This window comes from Alligator sinensis, unplaced genomic scaffold (genome assembly GCF_000455745.1).
Source record: "Alligator sinensis unplaced genomic scaffold, ASM45574v1 scaffold1086_3, whole genome shotgun sequence".
Taxonomy (NCBI): domain Eukaryota; kingdom Metazoa; phylum Chordata; order Crocodylia; family Alligatoridae; genus Alligator; species Alligator sinensis.
The window spans coordinates 2,886,575-2,887,500 of NW_005841975.1; the positions used below are offsets into that span (position 1 = coordinate 2,886,575).

Consider the following 926-nt stretch of genomic DNA (forward strand, 5'->3'; position numbering starts at 1 on the left):
AGGATTATCATCATACAACAAAAAGTTTATGAAACAAAATATTAGACTGAAGGTTTTCTACTCCTGCTGTTCAATAAGGGCTCAGAAGCCTCAGCAATTAGATATTCAGAATCAACAAGAATGAAGTCCTCAAGCCAACCCTTGGTGCAATACTTCTCCTTTAGCAGAGGTTGCATTTTTCTACTAACAGTCATTGGTATTTCATGCTTCCTTCGTCCAAAGGAAGATACAGAAGTGACACATTAATCTGTGCACAGAAGTGGTTTTCTGGACATAATGGGACGAGGATTTCCTCCACAGCTCTCGAGAGCAGGAGTGCAGCGAACAGGACGACAGATCTTTTAAGGCAGAAGGTGACTATATCTAACTCCCCGTCATGCTGAGATTAGGGGGAGGCAGAAAGTGTGCAGCCGACGTTCAAAGTCCACAGTTAAAAAGGGACAACTTAAATACAACAGAAACAAAACATACAAAACAAAAGAAACAAAACCAAACCAACCTAAAACAAAACACAGGCAACAAAGAAAGACTAGCAAGCCCCTGCTCGCATCTGCGACCAGACTGCTTCCCTCCATCCAAGCACTGTGGTAGCCAGAGGAGCGAGTGGGGGAACGAAGCGGGTATCCTGAGCGCAGCGGGCCGGGTGCGAGGAGCAGGGGAACAACCTGGGAAACGCCGCTGGGTCTGAAACGTCCTTCTGGAAAACGCAGCAAGCGACGTCCCTCCCTCCCTGCACCGGCTCCCGAGCGCCCGCCCGGTCGCCACTCCCCCGGCCCGCGCCCCGCGCCCACCTGGGGTGCCTCCTCTTCCTGGGGCTGGGCGGCGCGTCGGGACGGCGGGCGAAGAACAGGGCGCGCAGCGCTCGCAGTAGCCATTTGTACATAGGCCTCCTTCGGGCGCCCGAGGCGGAAAAGGGGCACTCAAAC

The 926-nt window shown here is 52.7% G+C and overlaps 1 protein-coding gene across 9 annotated transcripts in view; it reads right to left on the bottom strand.

Annotated features, from left to right (window-relative positions):
- SENP2 (SUMO specific peptidase 2) overlaps positions 1–896 on the bottom strand; it is a 36,963-nt gene extending 36,067 nt beyond the window's left edge. For 4 of the 9 annotated variants that reach the window (XR_003093395.1, XM_025200804.1, XM_014518695.2 and 1 more), the window contains exon 1: positions 792–895. Coding sequence is in view for 3 of the 9 variants with exons in the window: in XM_025200804.1 (XP_025056589.1) it covers positions 792–883 (92 nt within the window). In the remaining 6 variants the exon portion in view is untranslated. Of the gene's footprint in view, positions 1–499 lie in introns of all 9 variants that reach the window. The other 5 variants (XM_025200801.1, XM_025200805.1, XM_025200800.1 and 2 more) reach the window with 2 other exon arrangements.
- Positions 897–926: the final 30 nt, after the last annotated feature.